Source organism: Pterocles gutturalis, unplaced genomic scaffold (assembly GCF_000699245.1).
Source record: "Pterocles gutturalis isolate BGI_N339 unplaced genomic scaffold, ASM69924v1 scaffold2032, whole genome shotgun sequence".
In the NCBI taxonomy this organism is placed as follows: Eukaryota; Metazoa; Chordata; class Aves; order Pterocliformes; family Pteroclidae; genus Pterocles; species Pterocles gutturalis.
Genome location: NW_010109927.1, coordinates 11726 through 27331, shown reverse-complemented (window position 1 = coordinate 27331; position 15606 = coordinate 11726). Strand labels below are relative to the sequence as shown.

The 15606-nt window shown below is 36.8% G+C and overlaps 1 protein-coding gene across 1 annotated transcript in view; it reads right to left on the bottom strand.

Moving 5' to 3' along the window:
• Nucleotides 1-2465: 2465 nt before the first annotated feature.
• The window catches only part of NOP14 (NOP14 nucleolar protein), a 24845-nt gene continuing 11704 nt past the window's right edge, over nucleotides 2466-15606 (bottom strand). Inside the window, exons 11-18 of the mRNA XM_010073120.1 lie at nucleotides 14456-14591; nucleotides 12319-12420; nucleotides 11342-11495; nucleotides 6540-6699; nucleotides 5541-5688; nucleotides 4495-4613; nucleotides 3111-3266; nucleotides 2466-2768 (exon numbers count right to left, since the gene is read on the bottom strand). Of these exons, the coding sequence (XP_010071422.1) occupies nucleotides 2669-2768; nucleotides 3111-3266; nucleotides 4495-4613; nucleotides 5541-5688; nucleotides 6540-6699; nucleotides 11342-11495; nucleotides 12319-12420; nucleotides 14456-14591 (1075 nt within the window). The 3' untranslated portion in view covers nucleotides 2466-2668. The remainder of the gene's footprint in view (nucleotides 2769-3110; nucleotides 3267-4494; nucleotides 4614-5540; nucleotides 5689-6539; nucleotides 6700-11341; nucleotides 11496-12318; nucleotides 12421-14455; nucleotides 14592-15606) is intronic.

Below are 15606 nucleotides of genomic sequence, written 5' to 3'. Positions count from 1 at the left end.
GTCAAAAGGCCTGTTATGACAATTCCTGCTTTAAGAGCGACAGAGACACAAAAACACAATTCAATGTGATTGTGTTCAAGAAACTCTATGAGAAAGTGTTTGCTGACTCTCAAGCTCGTCCAAGCCCTTTCTAGTCTGAACAACTAGACCTTCCTACCACCTTCTATGATATCAGAGCACCACCACAGCCTAGCTACTGTAGTATATCAATGGCAAAACGATCGGACCATATTGATTAAGCTGAGGTAAGGCTAGGTAGTCCTGCTTGCCTAGTAATGTAAAATACTATGTTAAGCATCACCATTAGTCCCAGGTTTATAATCTTAAATCTGATTTTAAATATTGACAATACAATTTGTAAAAAATGCACACAGGGGTTTTAATTCAGCATGATTTCAAACACAACTGCTTTCAATCTGCTGTTCCAAAACAGCCATGCAAGCCTCAGATGATAATCTGAGGTTTCCCTGCCCTTCATCTTTTTTCATTGGCATTGCAAGATATCCCTTCTCATTCTCTTGTCCCAAAAAAAAGTCCTTTCCCACAAACACTAACATTCCATCTTACTTTTGTCTCTCCTTTCTTTCTTACCTCCCTTACTGAGGAATAACAAGCTGCAAGTGGTATCAAAAAATCACTGCCCGAGGATCAAAGTGCAGCTGTCAGCCTCTCTGATTCTAATACCCTGCTGCATAATTCCTCTGAAACTACTTGCTGTTGGAAAAATAAAGTCAGATAAATAAAAAATAATACTTTTTGACAGTTTATTTGTGCAAAGGAGAAATATGCTGGGACTAAAACCCCAAACAGAAAGTGCTGATTTATAGCATGAAATAGGAAGTTAGCTCCTTCCTCATTACTTCAGTCTTAAGTTTTTGGCTGGAACTACACAAAAAGTTTTGGTTTTAAGGATAGTTTTTTTGTTTGTTTGTTTTTTCAAGAAGAAAAAAAAAACATATTGTGCAAAATGGAAATAAAACTTTAAAGTTTCAGAAGATGCCTTTACTAATTTTAACCAAAAATATTTTTCAGAAGGGTGAATGGATTTCAAACACAGAAATCTTACTAATTTTTATGTGACACAAGTACTTCCCCAACGTGTACTCAGTATCCAGCCTGTTTTAACACTTAATACCTGGTTTTGCAAGCCAAAACATCTGATGATAATCACATTACTTGCATCACTACAGTCACACTGAAATTCAATAAAAGCTGTTTTCTTCTGTTTTCTTCAAATAAAGTGCTTTTCTCTCTTAAGAAACGTACATAGGTAAACCTTTAACTAAAGACTTACCTTACAAAGACAGCTTTGTATTAAGTTTAAATGTAAAGCTTAAGTTTTTCAACTCATTCCCTCTTGGTTTTAGTCCTGCTTCCATCAAGAGTCTCATTTGGAAAAAAAAACAAACACACCAAAAAAAACCAGAACAAAGAAAACACTCTAAGCCAGTCCAAAACAACTAGGCCTAACAGTTAAATCAGATTTACTGCCAGCATTTAAGTCTTTCTTCATGAAGGGCAGGTAAGCATTACCATGTCTGAGTTACCTATTGGCCAAAACACAAGAGAACATATCTAGAAAACGGGTTTGAGAAAGCAAGAGGTTTTGGGGTTTGATTTATTTATTTGCTTTTGTAAAGAACCATGGCCATTAGTTCATTCTTCATAGGATGTTCTTCGTAGATTGTTCTTTAGACTGAAACTGTAACATTATTGTGAAAGGGGGTTTCATTATCACAGGAATTTTCCAAGAAAGTATTACAATTTTCTTCAATGCATAACAACTGTCACTGAACTTAAACAGATAGAGTACAGTGAATATCTGAATAGTGAATCTAGTTCAGACTACCACCTTTAAATAACTGTGAAGCTCTTTGTCTCATTGCAATGTTTCTTCACAAATATAGTATAAAAAAATAGTGTTAGAAGTATTTATTGGCTCTATTTGAAGAGCAGATGTTTTCCAAAGTCATGATTCCGTGATGGGCAATTGTCATTAATTAGACATACATTCTAAAATAAGTGTAAGAGAGATAAAAATTTCAGTGTCCCTTTAAATCAGACAGTTAAAAATACACCAAGGAATTCTAGTTAACCACCCTAGATTATTAAGAATTTCAGTGCTGTGCTCAATTCAAAACTTACTAAAGAGATGAATGGACATACAGCTTTAACAAAGGACTTCGACTGGACAGCCAATTCCATTACGCCACTGCATACATGAATTAGAATATCCCAATACCACAGCCTAATTAAAATGCTACTGCTTAAATTGCAAATATACTACCACTAGGAGAGCTGCCTGCAATTATTCAATATTAAAAATGTAACAAAAGGTTTCTGCTGTACAATTTTTTTGTGTGCATGTAGTTTAAGTTAGACTAAAACCGGATCCCACACACCTAAGAATTCTGATTATTCATCCAAATACTTCCTATTATTAAAATAAATGGAAGTACACCACATACAAAAGTGTTATTTTTATTTTCCTTATGAAAATCTGTGGATTCTTCCAATAAGCAGGTTCACTTTTTCAGACAGATCTGATGATGTTGTCTTCTCAAAAGGAATGCATCCAAAGAATGCAATCAAAATCTGTTCAAAGCCATAGGATTGGGGTATTTTATATGGCAGTAAAAACAAAGTTTCCTACTGTAGATAGTCCCAATTAATTCTTCCCTTTTTTCCTCTTCATTGCTTTCCATTCACCTTCCTGTGCAGCAAGACTACCAAGAAGCTCCTTCACTTTTCTTTTTCTGGCTGAATCTCTGTAAAACAACCAACATATAAAATACTTCAGAAAGATTACATTAGTGAAAATAAGTAATTTAGACAATAATTATGAATTTATAAAAAGCCCCCAACCCTTAAATGTCACCAACACACACTTTAAATAAAAACATTCTGCATATTCTTAAACTAGAGAAATGAAACTGCAAAACTGAAAACACCTTAAACAATGTCTACTGAAAATGTTTTTTTCCCCCCAAATTGTTCATTTATTTACGTTCAGTATGGTTGATCATTATTGTCAGTCTTGGCAAGCAGCAAAAAAATGAACACACAGCAGAACAACCCCCAAACTGGTACTGAAACAAAGGCTACATTACCTCTCCATGATTTCTGAAAGTTGCATTCTAGCCAGGAATTGGTTATCTTTCCGAATCTCACGAATAGCTCCTTTAAGTTCCCGTTTATGCTTGTGGATCAATTGCTTTCTTTCCTGCTCCTTCTTGTTGACTCCCTGCTTTCTTCCAAACTCTAATCTGAAATAAGAATGTATGTGTGAGCACAGAATACCTCAACAAAAACAACTTTTTCATGTTTATAAGGAGTTTTTGTATTAATACAAACTCAGTATTCTCATTCCTGCATATTATATGATTAACTTGCAAAATAAGAAGCTGCCCAATGAACATACCAGGAAAACACTCACCAGCCCTTCTAACTGCATGTCATCAATCATGCAAATGACAAGGAGACACCACACTTCAATCCCCATGCGTAGCCTGCATTTTGAGCAGACTGAAAAAACTAAAGTAGAAAAATGAAAGACATCTGGAGAAAGATGGAATCTCCGAATATATTTTAAGTTTTTGCAGACCTTCTCTACAGCTGAATTCTACAGAAACAGTCTTGATCAGTTACTTGGGGATAAATGTGTATGGCAGATGAAAGCTGTCCTCTTCAATTACAAACAAGAACAAATAAGGCAGACAATTTATGCCCCTACAGATAACCAACATGGCTAAATAAATCAGCAGCCAATATAAAGCAGACTTCCTGAATCAGAACACTATTCTATTATCTACAAAACCAAGCCAGTGTTATTAAAATTTAATTCCAAAACAATACAAAAATGCAGGTGGTCATTGCAAGCTCTGTAAAGAACGTGAAAAAAACATGGTTTTTGCCATTGCTATTGTTGGAAGGTACAAAGCTGCTTGGTTGGGGGGAAGAAAGGAATAGGGCAAGCAAGTATGCTTAAAGGAATGATTAATCTGACTGATTATTTGTTATGATCTGTGATGCAGAGTACAGGAATAGTCTGACTTATCTTTTGCACCAGTGAAGCATCTCTCAGTACTTTCACCATCCATCCTTACCCTCATATACTTCATATACATAGGAACTACTTGTTGTTGTTCTTTAGACTTGAGTGCTTGACAGAGCATTTGGTAAAACACCTGACTAGATAATAATAACAACCTATTTTCATCTTGAAATTTATTAATTTACAATTTATTATATTGGCAAAAGTTGATTTCCAGTGCTACTTTTTCCACAAGACAATCTTTGCTCTACTTCTTAGAATTCCTCCTTCCTTTTTCTTTCCCTCCCTACCACCCAAGTTAGCTGGTCCCTTGTGATTTGTGCACAGAATCTAGCAGAAAAACAGTTATTTTGTGTCCTAGTTTCCAAATCCTTCTAGCTTACTGAAAATCTTAACATTTAAATGCACTTTTCCTTTGCATCAAGTGTTTTTTTACTTACACTTTCACAATTTTAGGTGTGAACTGTTTCAATGGCACTGGCTTCTTTTTCTCACATATCAGTGGGGGATAGTGTTTTACTTTGTTCTCTAGCTCTTTCAGAGCACTATGATACCATTCCTGAAAATGCAAATCAAATTACAATTTTAAAAGCATATTAAAGACACCATAATTCACAAACTATTGTAAATTGAATCAACAGTAATGTTCTGCCCATATGTTCTTTTTCTCAGTAAAATAATTGCTATTCCTTAGGACATTGCTAACATTGAAATGCTGTAGGCCTTCCAGACTAGATAATTTTTAAACACTTTTGGAAGTCTGTTAAGATGGTATCATGGACAATAAGAAAGGTCTGCAGGTAGTTTCACCTGACTGAGGAAGAAGCCAGATTAGAGCCATTTTAATGCAAACTCTGCCTTTCAGGATAATTTTAAGAATGATTGTTCATTTTGTTTATTTTGATGGCAAAAAATTTAGGCCATTCTGCATCATTTGTATTACAAAAACTTGTTCTCTAAGGATATTTCTGCTAGATTCAGCAGAGATAGATTAAAAATTTGAACCTCATTGCTAGAAAAATAAACAACTGCCCTGTTACGAGTGCCTGACCAGGCACATCTATGCTAGTTTTACTGAGACAGTTATAAATACTGTCTCATCAATCTGGTACATGTATTTGGTCGTACTAAGGTCTTACAGATTCATTACAAAAGTACAAGAGTAACTGGATGACTGGACTACTATTCTTACAAATCACATCGCTGATGGAATGTTACACTATTCCTAAGTGCTATTCTCTTCAATCAGAGGGGCAAGATGAGATACACAGTGAAAAAATGTATTTTCTAAACAATCTGTGCTCTTCTTTGGTTTTTCCACAGAAACATGACTATGATTTTTGAAAAGCACAAAAGGCAAATGCCTGACCCTTGAAAAAAATCTCAGCGATGCTTACACTTGGTTTTTGTTTAAGCATAGGTGAAGATAACAGAATTTTTTAATAAAACAATCTTATCAATAATTTCATTCTTGAGGAACACATACCTGCATTTTTTCAGGATATTCATTCACTGGCACATGTTGTGTAAGAAGTATTCTGACAGGATGCATTATTTCATGGAATGATGGTAAAGACTCATACAGAATTGCACATTTTTTAATAAGGTCAAAACACAGGGCTAGGCATGATAACCTGTTAACACACAAAAGAATTTAACAATTTAACTTGCAAAAACTGTAGTGGATTTTCAAATAAACTGAATGAAATTAATTAAATTTGGGAGCGTTAGCAGTGTCTAGTAATAATACTGACTGACAGAGCCAGTTACAAGACTGTTTGTAGTTGTTTATTCAAGACTAAAAATTTCAGTCTCCTACTATAAGCAAATACCCCAAAAATGCATTAGCAACAAATCTTAATGATCTGTGCACAGAGCACAAGCCAGCATTGTGCCTTTGTCACTTCTGTAGAGTAAGAAGTTTTTATACTGGTTCTAAAAGTGTTCTGGTACTGGTTTTGAAATATTAAGACTTTTTTGAAACAGAGTTAGTTACTTTGGTTTGGGGTTTCTTTTTGAACTTCATAACAAAACGCTTACTCATCCCTGAAATAAGTTATACTGTAACACATGCACAAGGTGAAAAATGAAGCTGAACATACTTAATGAACATGATTAATTGTGGCCTTTCCTAACGTCAATGTTTTATGACTTGACACTTTTCAAAACAGTGTTTGCATGTAAATACAGTTATTTGCTTCTGAAGAGTTTGACAGTTCAAAGTACCGAGCACCTCCTCTGTCTCTACATCACCCTCACCAGTTCACAGCTGTACTGAAAAGGAACGGAAGGGCTGAGCACTCCAACAAGTGCTCTGAGCAACATTCTGGCAAAAGATTAGCAATTTCACATGCTACATAGTAGTACCATAAAAATGAAGCAGAACAACTCACTACTCCTACTTTTACTCCTAAAGAACACTGTCACCGAGGTTACCCAAAAGACGGTCTGTTTGGGATTTCTTCTGTTCACATTCCCTACATACCTGATATGATTAATTTCTGTTGTGCTGGTTTCCTTTAACCTAGTCACAATACTCAATGGCAGATTTTGCTTCTGCCAGCTTTCCCGATCCTTCTTATCAGACACCAAAAGTAGTTCTAAATTTTTCCCCACTGGTGTAAATGGATGCACTATAGTATAGCCTAAAAAACAAGAAAAATAATCATTAAATGAGATCAATTCTAAGCATTCTTTCTGAAGGAAGAAAAACCATCAACTCTTTTTACATTTTGATCCATACTGCCTTAAAAAATACTTTATCAGTATGATATTTTTCTAAAATAATGGGAAACACTAGAGCATGGGTACAATCATAGGTAAGTGCTCTAGCCACACTGCCCAATTCACAGAATCCAAAGGCAGGGACTGGGAGAATGAAGAACCACCCACCATACGAAAAGATCAGGTTCAAGACCATCGAAGGAACCTGAAGGTGCATAAATCTATGGGACCTGATGAGATGCACCAGAAAGACCTGATGGAACTGGCAGAAGAAGTTGCTAGGCCACTTTTGAAAACTTGTGGCAGACTGGTGAAGTTCCCAGTGATTAGAAAAGGAGGAAAAAAACCCCCATTTTTAAAAAGGGAAATAAGGAAGACTCAAGGAACTACAGGCTGGTCAGTCTCACCTCAGTGCCTGGCAAGATCATGGAGCAGAACCTCCTGGAAACCGCTAAAGCACATGGAAAATTAGGAGGTGATTGGTGACAACCAACATGGCTTCACTAAGGGCAAATTGTGCCTGACAAATTTGGTGGCCTTCTAGGATGGGGTTGCAGCGTTGGTGGATAACGGAAGAGTGACTGACATCATCTAACCTGGACTTGTGCAAAGCCTTTGATACTGGCACACACAACATCCTTGTCTCTAAAATTGAGAGATGGATTTTGTTGGGGGACCACTTGGTGGATACGGAATTGGTTGGATGGTCACACTCAAAGAGAGCTGAGGTCAACAGCTTGGTGTCTGGGTGGAGACCAGTGATAACTGGAGTCCCTCAGGGGTCCATATTGGGACCAATATTATTTAACATCCTTGTTAGGCTGACATCATCTAACCTGGACTTGTGCAAAGCCTTTGATACTGGCACACACAACATCCTTGTCTCTAAAATTGAGAGATGGATTTTGTTGGGGGACCACTTGGTGGATACCTAAAATTGAGAGATGGATTTTGTTGGGGGGGAAAGCATGCCATCCAGAGGGACCCTGACAGGCTGGAGAGGTGGGCCTGTGCAAACCTCTTGAAGTTCAACAAGGTCAAGTGCAGGGTCGCGCATGTGGGTTGGGGCAATCCCAAACATGGATACAGGCTGGGTAATGAGAAGCTTGAGAGTAGCCCTGAGGAGAAGGACTTGGAGATAATGGTGGATGAAAAACTGAACATGAGCTGGCAGTGTGTTGTCACAGGCCAGAAAGCCAATCACATCCTGTGCTGCATCAAAAGAAGCATGACCAGCCGGTCAAGGGAGACGAAGCGTGACCAGCAGGTCAAGGGAGGTGATTCTCCCCCTCTACTCTGTTCTTGTGAGATCCCACCTGGAGTACTTCATCCAGTTCTGGGGCCCCCAGCATTAAGAAAGACATGGTCCTGCTTGAGCAGGTCCAGAGGAGGGCCACAAAGATGGCCAGAGAACCTCCAATAGGAGGACAGGCTGAGAAAGTTGGGGTTTTTCAGCTTGAAGAAGGCTCCGGGGACACCCTATAGCAGCCTTTCAGTAGCTGAAGGGGGCCTACAGGAAAGATGGGGATGCACTCTATATCAGGAATGTAGTGATAGGATGAGGTGCCATGGTTTTAAACTAAAAGGGGGCAGATTTAGACTAGATATTAAGAAGAAATTATTTACTGTGAGGGTGGTGAGGCACTGGAACAGGTTGCCCAGAGAAGCTGTGGATGCCCCATCCCTGGAGGGGTTCAAGGCCAGGCTGGATGAGGCTTTGAGCAACCTGGGCTAGTGGAGGGTGTCCCTGCCCATGGCAGGGCAGTTGAAACTTGATGATCTTTAAGGTCCCTTCCAACCCAAACCATTCAATGATTCTGCGTGTGGGGAGAGAGAATACACACGTCTGCCCTGTGGAGAACAGGATGCACAGTTAAAAGGCTAGTGAAGATGGAATATTGGATATGCTTAAAAGGAAAGGGCAGGCATAGGACTTTCCCATGGAGTTACAAGTGGAAGGCTTCAACTAGAAAGTGGTCAAGCAGCACAGTGAGCTGGAGCAGGGAGAGCCCACAGCTGTAGTACATCACCGAGCCTCTCCTGTGACCTCCCAGGAGTGGCCTTCAGATACATGCTGTGAAGACCTCTCCCACTCCAGCTAAGTAGTTTTAAAACAAGAACAGCATGGAACATAGAATACACACTTGTGAGGGCATACAGAAAATGCTTAAAAAACACTGTGCTTCTGATGATAAGCTGATCGTGAAATGGTACTTACAGAGAAACATAAAAGAAGCATCTGAGGAATTTCACAGCTAAGGGAGAAAAAAATTTGCAGCCTTTGTGCTGGATTTTTTTCTCCTTCTTTGTTCTCCTTACATCCTGCAAGCTTGCAATGGAATTTATTTCAAAATAATCTTATTTCAATATTATTTACATGCTCTAGAACCTGTTACAGACAGGCCAGAAGACAGTATGTTTAAATAACAGTTCATAAGGTTTGAGACCCAAAGCTGTAAGAGATTGTGACACACACAGTTATGTGCAAGAACAGGAACCAAGATATGAGAGTTTTATTATCTGCTTTACTCATGAGAGCATAGCAGATCTCAGTAACAATTCCATTAGCTAAGGCTATCAACAACGACAATTCCCACTCCCTCCACATCCAACTTTTCTCTTTTTTTAAGGTAATAATTGTTTTTTAAAGTCTAAAGCAGACTGTATTTCTGTCTTTTATGAAATTGTATTCCATATAATTTCTCCATGTGAGAAACTTATTAATTTTATGAGCTTGATCCATAAGGGTTCTATTTGCTGATTCTAGTTACTATCAAAATTGAACCCCAAAAAAATTTTTGGTGTGACAGTATATCAACATTCCAGAGAACTCATTTTAAAATATCCTGTGTTGACAGCCTAACCATCAATTTTACCAGCAATACTTCCACCATGAATATTTAAAAACATATTGGATACTTTGATAACTTCAAAACATCAATATTGACTGAAAAATTGTCAAAGACAACACTGTACCTCTAACATACCTTTCATTGAGCTTTTCCTCACTAACAGAAACCAACATCATGCAAATTTAACTAGTGCAAAATCATTAATAAAAATACAAAGAAAATGAAAAAAATAACACTTGACTATCAATTACCACTAAATATTTTAAAATAGTTTCTTATCTGATTTTGCAGAATCTTATATTTTAACTGTACCAAAAACCTTTGTAGATCAAACATTCCTAAGAGATTACACAACAGAGAAAATACTTCAAGCGCTATGTAACCCACCCACTCCACAGCCTCTTCCCAACTCCTTCTAAAAGCTCAGCTGTCTGTGTTCTGAGAATCCTGGGCTCCGCTCTGATGCAGCCCAGCTGTGTAACCTTGTCTCACACTTCAGAGGAAACTGCTAAGCTGTGAGCAGCAAGCAGCAGCTGGGAGAAAGTCTATAGGGTACAGCCATACAAGATAATAAAGGTGAAACTGCAGTGCTAAGCTTGTTGAGAAAGTGACCATTAGTAGCTCAAGAATTCAAAAGAAAAAAAAAATACCAGCATGGAAAGGCATAAAAATACTAAAGGGAAAAAAAGGAAGGAGCTGCAAGACAACCACTCTACTACTGAATATGTACTGGAATACTGCAGCAACAGAAGCTGAACCTTCCTCACCAGACCGATGACTATCCAGAGAACAAAGACTCTTCAGGTGTCTTATCAAGAGTAATGAGCTTATTACGAGTGGGCTGTAGCTCATTAAATCCCAGATGTCTTGTTAATTTGCCAACAAATGATTGAATTTTTCACTTGAGAATATCCTGCCTACAGAGTCTCTTCATGCATACTAAGTGACAGTCAGAGTGACCTGGACAGAGATACTAACTAGTTAGTATGCTCTGACAAAGCTCCTCATCAGGAAATTATTGTCACAAAAAACTGTCAACAAAAAAGCCCCATATCTAGAATAACTTTAAAGCAGAAATGAATCCAAAAGAAAAAAGCTGAGGAAAGAGGAAGACAGGCAAATAAAAATAATTTTATTTTATTCTCTCTGCTGTCTTCATAAGTTGCTAAGCTTACACAGTCATGTCACAGCACAGACTAATCCTGCTTCTGGAGATAGTTGCCTTCTGTTACACTACAACAAATCCATGTCAAATAAAGGAAAAATACCACTTTGTTATATACTTCTCTCATTTATCTTGATGATATGGCTATTAGCTGAAGAGGGAGGGTATCTGCAGCATTGGCTCCTACCCCACTGTGAAGATACAAGGTACTCACTGGGAATCCGTTCGTGACTGTGAATTTCAGAGCACAGCCTAATCATACAGTCTATTTAGAACCACAATATTGCAAAAAAAACTGCACTGTGGGCAACATTACTTCATTTCCTTTAATAACTTCAGTTCTTTCCTTTCTGTCAACAACACTAGAGGATCTAGTTCATAACAAGATGCCCAAGAATCAAGGTTGCCTATGGCTAACCTAGCAGATGATCTTGGTCTTTTGTCCAAAAACTAAATTCCGCGTGAAAGACTTTTATTGAAATTTAACAGATAAATCCTAATACTAATTATTTTACTTTAATACTCATTTACTCTAAACAAACTCACCCTGGGTGTGTTTTCTGGGTAGAGATACATGGAGTAGTCCAAGAAGAAAATTGATGAGTTCTGGTACAAATCTTCTGGAGAGAGATACATACTCCAGGAACAAACAGCATATAAACAGCCCTTTAATAACATCTTGTAATGTTGTAATGTGACACTAAAAGAAAAAAAAAAGAGCATAAAATATTCATAATTAAGTCTATATATCAGAATCTCCCAAAACACAGAAATATGAAATAAGTTGTACACTTTTAAAATCTGTAAAATAGACCCTTGCCCTCACTAAAGAGTACGTGCAGAATTGAGTAAGAAGCCTGTCAGAACTGGTTTAGCCACTAGAAGGTGCTAAACACAAACAATAAGTTCTTTTTGCTTGCTTGCTCTGACATCTGACCTGTTCTTAAACTTTAGTCCTACTTCTTTTGCTCTCCAATGCCCTATATCCATTTACAGAAATGAACCAAGAAAATATAAGGATCAGAACAACTTGGATATCTGACAGCAGTACAACAACTAGATCAAGATTTTTAAAACACATAAACAGAATATTTGTGTAGAAAAATAAGGACATATTTTAACTGTACTGCAATGCACTGCATTTTGAAGGAAAACAAATATTGACAATTTTTAAGTAAGTATCTTTCTTTAGTAGGAACAAATGCAATATATGGAAGAGAAATCACTAATGAATGATTCCAGACTGCATTCAGTCTGTTCTATTAGTCCTATGTAATTTGCCATATAAGGAATTTGTGTGTGACAGCTTGAAAAAATTATCAGAGATGTTTTTGTGAGTTGGACTGTACTCTACAAGGGTTTTTTCCTCTTCAGTTTTTCTTCCAATTACTATCTGTGACTATACCAAACACAAAGCTGCCTTTTCAGTACATTTCCAATACATACATTCATGCTAATACAGATATTTAGAGTCCTAGGAAGAAACAAGGCAATGAAGTCACATACTAAGATCATAGACATACCTTAGTAAGTAGCTGACTCATGTACACAAAAGCAGGTGTTACAACTGGATGCCAGAAGTCAGAAGTTGGAAACAGCAGAGATACAATTTTCAAATAAATAAGCTGATAGCACATGAAACAGAGTAAGACAAAATACAGTAAGACATTACTCCCAGGATCTTGACTTTACACTGATGAATAACTGCCATGTAGTAGTCTAAAAATACTACAATATACATCACTTTGATAAATATGATATATGACCTATTTATTGACATGACTGTTAAAGTTACATGAGAAAATGGAATATCCATTATAGGTCTAACATTGCATTAATTCAACAAGGCAGCTGAAAAAAAAACCAAGAAGGAGCCATGCCTTCCAACCCTATTTACTCCATAAGAAAATCTGACCCCAATTCAGCTCACCATCATATACTCTCACACCACAAACAAATAAGCAAGTGGCCACATGGGACCTGTGACACCTTTCAACAGGTCCTCAACATAGATAACTAAGTGGCCAGGATCTTCAGGGAGTAGCACACCATCAACAAAAGAAGTTTGCAACCAAACGAACTAAACAGTGATTAGGTACACTTTTACTGAAGGGGACTTGTTAGAAAGCTACAAGTGACCTCCTCTCCAGACCATAAGGATGTTACACATCAGTTCATAGAATCATAGAGTGGTTTGGGTTGGAAGGGGCCTTAAAGATCATCTAGTTCCAGTTGCGAGGGATTTCTGAGAATTATCTAAGTGGATATTTACATAGTAAGCTAGACATAAGTTGCGAGGGATTTCTGAGAATTATCTAAGTAGATATTTACATAATAAGCTAGACATAAGTAGTTTTATTGTTTCAGCTCTCCTTCTCTGTATGAAGTTTCTGCCATAAACAAATATTCTCCTGAACTGTTTTGGTTACTAAATACCACAGTCCAAATTTCAGGTTAGATTAACTATAGGCACATATAAGGTCTAAGGAATGTTCATTCAAACAAGTGCTTTGAGAATAGTAAAGTGATATAATTTCACCCTAAAAGATAACAATGGCTTAAAACCTGAAAAGTCCACTGAAGTGAATTAAAGTCAGAAGTGTGACAGTGACAAAATAAAAACAGATCACTGAAGTGAATTAAAGTCAGAAGTGTGATTGGTGTCATAAGGGTGACAGTGACAAAATAAAAATAGACGTTAAAAGCTCTCTACAATACATTTCCTGCAAAATCCAAAACATCCTGAATAAAGACCCTTCAAAAGAACTCAGTACAAATATTTCCCAAGCTGTAAGCACCAAGTCTCCTAAGCAAATCCTTCAATCTATTTTCTTTCAATAGTCTAATTATTCCATTAAGCAGCACTGCTTCATCAAGCTGGGAGACAAAAACCAAGCAGCTCCCTTTGAATTACTGACTTATGGTTTGTCTTTGAAACTTTTTACAACAATAAATAAATATTCATTTTGCATACGCTCCATTCTTGAATTCCCTAACAGCCATTTACCTAGACACTGAAAAAGGAGTTTGTTCTATTTAGAATAGCCACTGAAATTTTAAAGCATTACTAATACAAGAAGGAAAGGTCAATTCCTTCAGAGTTATTAATTTAGCAATTATAACATATAAAGTACTAAGAAATATTGTATTTTTATACCCGTAATAAAATTTTATTATTATTTTTGCTAACCTAAGAGATAGCACACTTCCATGGAGCACTTTTTTAAACATTTGCACTTAACACAATTAAAGAAATCAGGACATAACTGAAAACATCAGTTCTTCCTAGAACCATCCATTTAAGTTTCATAAGGAAAACAAAGAATGTTCTGCTATGAAAACTAGAGTATCAATTTTAAGATAGTTTCCCCTTGTTTAATAGTAGAGTCACACTTCTATTCTGATGAACATGTGGGGGGAGTTGTTCGTTTCTTTGGGGTTGTTTGCTTGTCAGGATTTTTTTGTTGTTGTGGGGGTTTTTGTTACAACTTATCTCCAGAGAAGCAATTTAAAATATTGAGAAACGTAAGAAGTCTTAGATGCTAATAATTCATTATATACTTTGAAATATAAAATTAAATTTAAGGTCATCTCACATTTACTGGCATTTTTATACTAATGGAAAGAGAAAGAGATTTTTCTAGCAGTATCATTTGTTACCGTGTCTAAACCCGGAAACGTTGCACGGCCTTTGACTTCAACTACTTCTTCCATATCATGTGCAGCGTCTCGAAGGATAAACTTAATACTGTCACTGGCTGCCTCAGGAAACATCTGGCAAAGATTGTACAATGGCCTATTAACAAGAAATGTAAGTCATGATCAAGTTACACCATTGATGTTAATAAAAACCTGATTTTTAAGCACCTGTAGGAAGATTTCTTGTGTTCCATCTACACTATAACAATAACAAGTTCCTACAAATAAATTATTCTTTTTTAGAAATAGCCATCCAGTATATAGATTATTATTGTAATACTTTTAGTGGACTGAGACATGTATTTTTCATTAGGCCTTGTGAGACAATATTTGATTTGGTGGTTTCTAAATCTTAAATTAAAAAAAAAATTAAAAACTTTAAAATACACTCCCAAATCATCTGCTATGTTTAAAACATATCCTTCTGAATCTCCTAACTCTACATTTTACTGCACTGAGGTATGATGGCATATACTAGGCAGCCCCCTACTCTAAATACTCTTAGGCAGTGTTAACAACATGTGAGGCAGCAATACAGTTAGCAAAATTATTACTTAAAACAAGAAAAAAAATACCTAAAAAAATATGTGGCCTATGGCTAGTTCCTACAGGGAGATGCAGTCAGGAGTCTGCATCTGTTTGGTCAGTTTTTCCAGTATTTTCAGTTAAAAATGTCTGCAGTTACATTAATAAATCTCAGTTCTAGGAAACAATCAAAATGTGCTTATACTTTTTTACAAAACCCCAGCGTGTGCGGCAGTATCAACAGGTCAGTGCTCTTGCTGATGAATGCAATGGAACAATGAATGCTAAAGCTGCACGTAACAGATTTTTTAAACCTTATCTAATTTAACATGAAATAAAAAATTAAGCTGAAAACTACACGCTAATAACTCACTGAAAGAACGTTGTTAGCCTGCAAAGTCAACATAGGAATCACAGACTAATTTTGGTTGGAAGGGATCTTTGGAGTTCATCTGAGGCGACACCCTGCTCAAAGCATGGCTAACTTCAAAGCTGGATCAGGTTGCTCATGGCTTTGTAAAGTTTTGTTTATCTTCTAGGACAGAGATTCCACAGCTTTTCTGAGAAACTTGTTTTAATGTTCAGCA